Source organism: Triticum urartu, chromosome 7A (genome assembly GCF_056163025.1).
Source record: "Triticum urartu cultivar PI428250 chromosome 7A, HENAU_Tu73, whole genome shotgun sequence".
NCBI lineage: Eukaryota > Viridiplantae > Streptophyta > Magnoliopsida > Poales > Poaceae > Triticum > Triticum urartu.
Window position 1 is genome coordinate 697203437 of NC_141879.1, and position 1856 is coordinate 697205292.

At 47.7% G+C, this 1856-nt stretch overlaps 1 protein-coding gene across 1 annotated transcript; it reads right to left on the bottom strand.

The window, feature by feature from the left end:
- Positions 1-539: 539 nt before the first annotated feature.
- Positions 540-1457, bottom strand: LOC125522697 (transcription factor IBH1-like 1). The gene has a single exon (XM_087537479.1). It carries the CDS (start codon positions 1343-1345, stop codon positions 812-814), a length of 534 nt encoding a protein of 177 aa, XP_087393605.1. The 5' UTR covers positions 1346-1457; the 3' UTR covers positions 540-811.
- Positions 1458-1856: the final 399 nt, after the last annotated feature.

Genomic DNA, 1856 nt, shown 5'->3' on the forward strand with positions numbered 1-1856 from the left:
CGCTATAGCGTTTGCAAAAGGTCTTGCGCTAAGAGACTTTGGTCCAAACAAATAAACAAACATTTTAAATAGCGCGCTATAGCATTTGAAGAGGTCCGCCTCTAAGATGCTTAGCGCGCTGTTTAAAACTATGATTCCTATCCTATGAAACAAAGAAGACCTTATATGTGTGTAATATTTTTATAGTAGGCTTTGGTACAATTTCCTGTCACTAGTTACATCCTTGCCCGTGAATTTTATTAGACTTAATTTCCTAGCTGTTTTCCATATAGCTGTTTCGGGTGTACTGCAGTAATACGCAGCATATATATGCCAGGTCTCAGTTATTTACATACTTATTAATTTTGGATTTTAGAATTTTACCATTTGTTTCCGTAGTGACAAGACAGTGACCTTCATTTGGAGCCTATGTACGAGCACTTGTGGCCTTCTCCTTTAAATGAGTGAGCAGTGCAAGTTGTTTCAGGTTCTGCAGATTTCCTGACTAATGCAAAAGCAGACCTTGCATTTAAACTGCACATGCACGCATGATCTAAATAAGTAACTTTTCACACACTCTAATATCTTCATTTGCAACGGACACCACAAAGTTTTGCTACAGTACATACATAATTCCGGGCAGCTTTTTCTCTCTGCTGATCAACAAAGAGTGTAGTCTGCTGCTCGCAAGCACTCTACACTGATAGGAACTTCCGCAAGAGCAAGATAAAATCCTGTTATTTTTCACCGCTTTTCACAAGGGGCAATATGTTGTGCGTAGCTTGTCCTTCTGTTCGCAGAAGCATTGACAAGCCACCACCTGGTACCTTAATCATGCCTCCTTTGGCAGTGCACGGTTAGAGTCACTGGAGCTAGATGTTTGCACGGTTTCCGAGAGCCAGCGGAGCACGTCGACCTGAGCGCGCAGGTGCATGGCGTAGTCCATGGCCTCGCATAACAGAGTGGCCTCGTCGACGGTGGAGTTCCGGCCTCCCGGTATCACCTCCCTCAGTGCCATGGTCCTGCTGCTCACCAGCCTCCCCGGAGTGTCGCCACCACCGGCGCGGCCTGATCTCCCCGAGCACCTCTTACGACGGCAGCACCTCCTCACGGTCCTCCTACACCTCTGCACCTTGCACGCGCTGGACGCCGGTGCCAAGATGGCCTTGGGCCACCTCGCTCCGCCTCCATGCGCAGCCGCCATGGCGACGTCCACGGAGGACTTGACGGCGCGCTTCCTCTTGTGGAGGCTCGTGGCGCCGTTACCGATGGATGTGCACGTGTGTGCCTGGAGCTGCAGTCCGAGGAGGAGGTTCTTGAGGAAGGCCTGCTTGAAGGACATGGTGCTGGTGTTAGGATCTTTCATGGCTTCTATATCTTGTTTTGCTTGAGAGGAGACAGGATGTACTTGCTGTGGCAAGTAATGTCGATGGATGGATAGGTACCAGACACAAGGGCTCCTGCTGCTTAAATATGACTGTCTCCGGCATCCATGTGGATGTGGTGTCACTAAAAGGCGCCTTGCTTAAAATTATTCCGTATAGTAGGTGTAACATGCTTGTGTCACCGGCAGCTGAATCATAACCTCCCACACATGCACGCATGATCTTTGTCGTTGTTGCCGATAACAACGTTTTGTGCGGTGCATGTTGGTGACTTGAAGCCAAAATGTATACCACCACATACAGTCATATACTCATGACATTAATTGTTATTGCCTTCATATCACAGCTAGACGTGCTCATATTCTTCCATGATGATGGTGATCGCTTTAATTGGGCACGCATGTATATATGAAGGCGTGTCATATTCTTTCATGATAATGATGTGTTGTCTTATGCTACGCATGGAGGTAGAGCCGACAAGTACGACGCCAG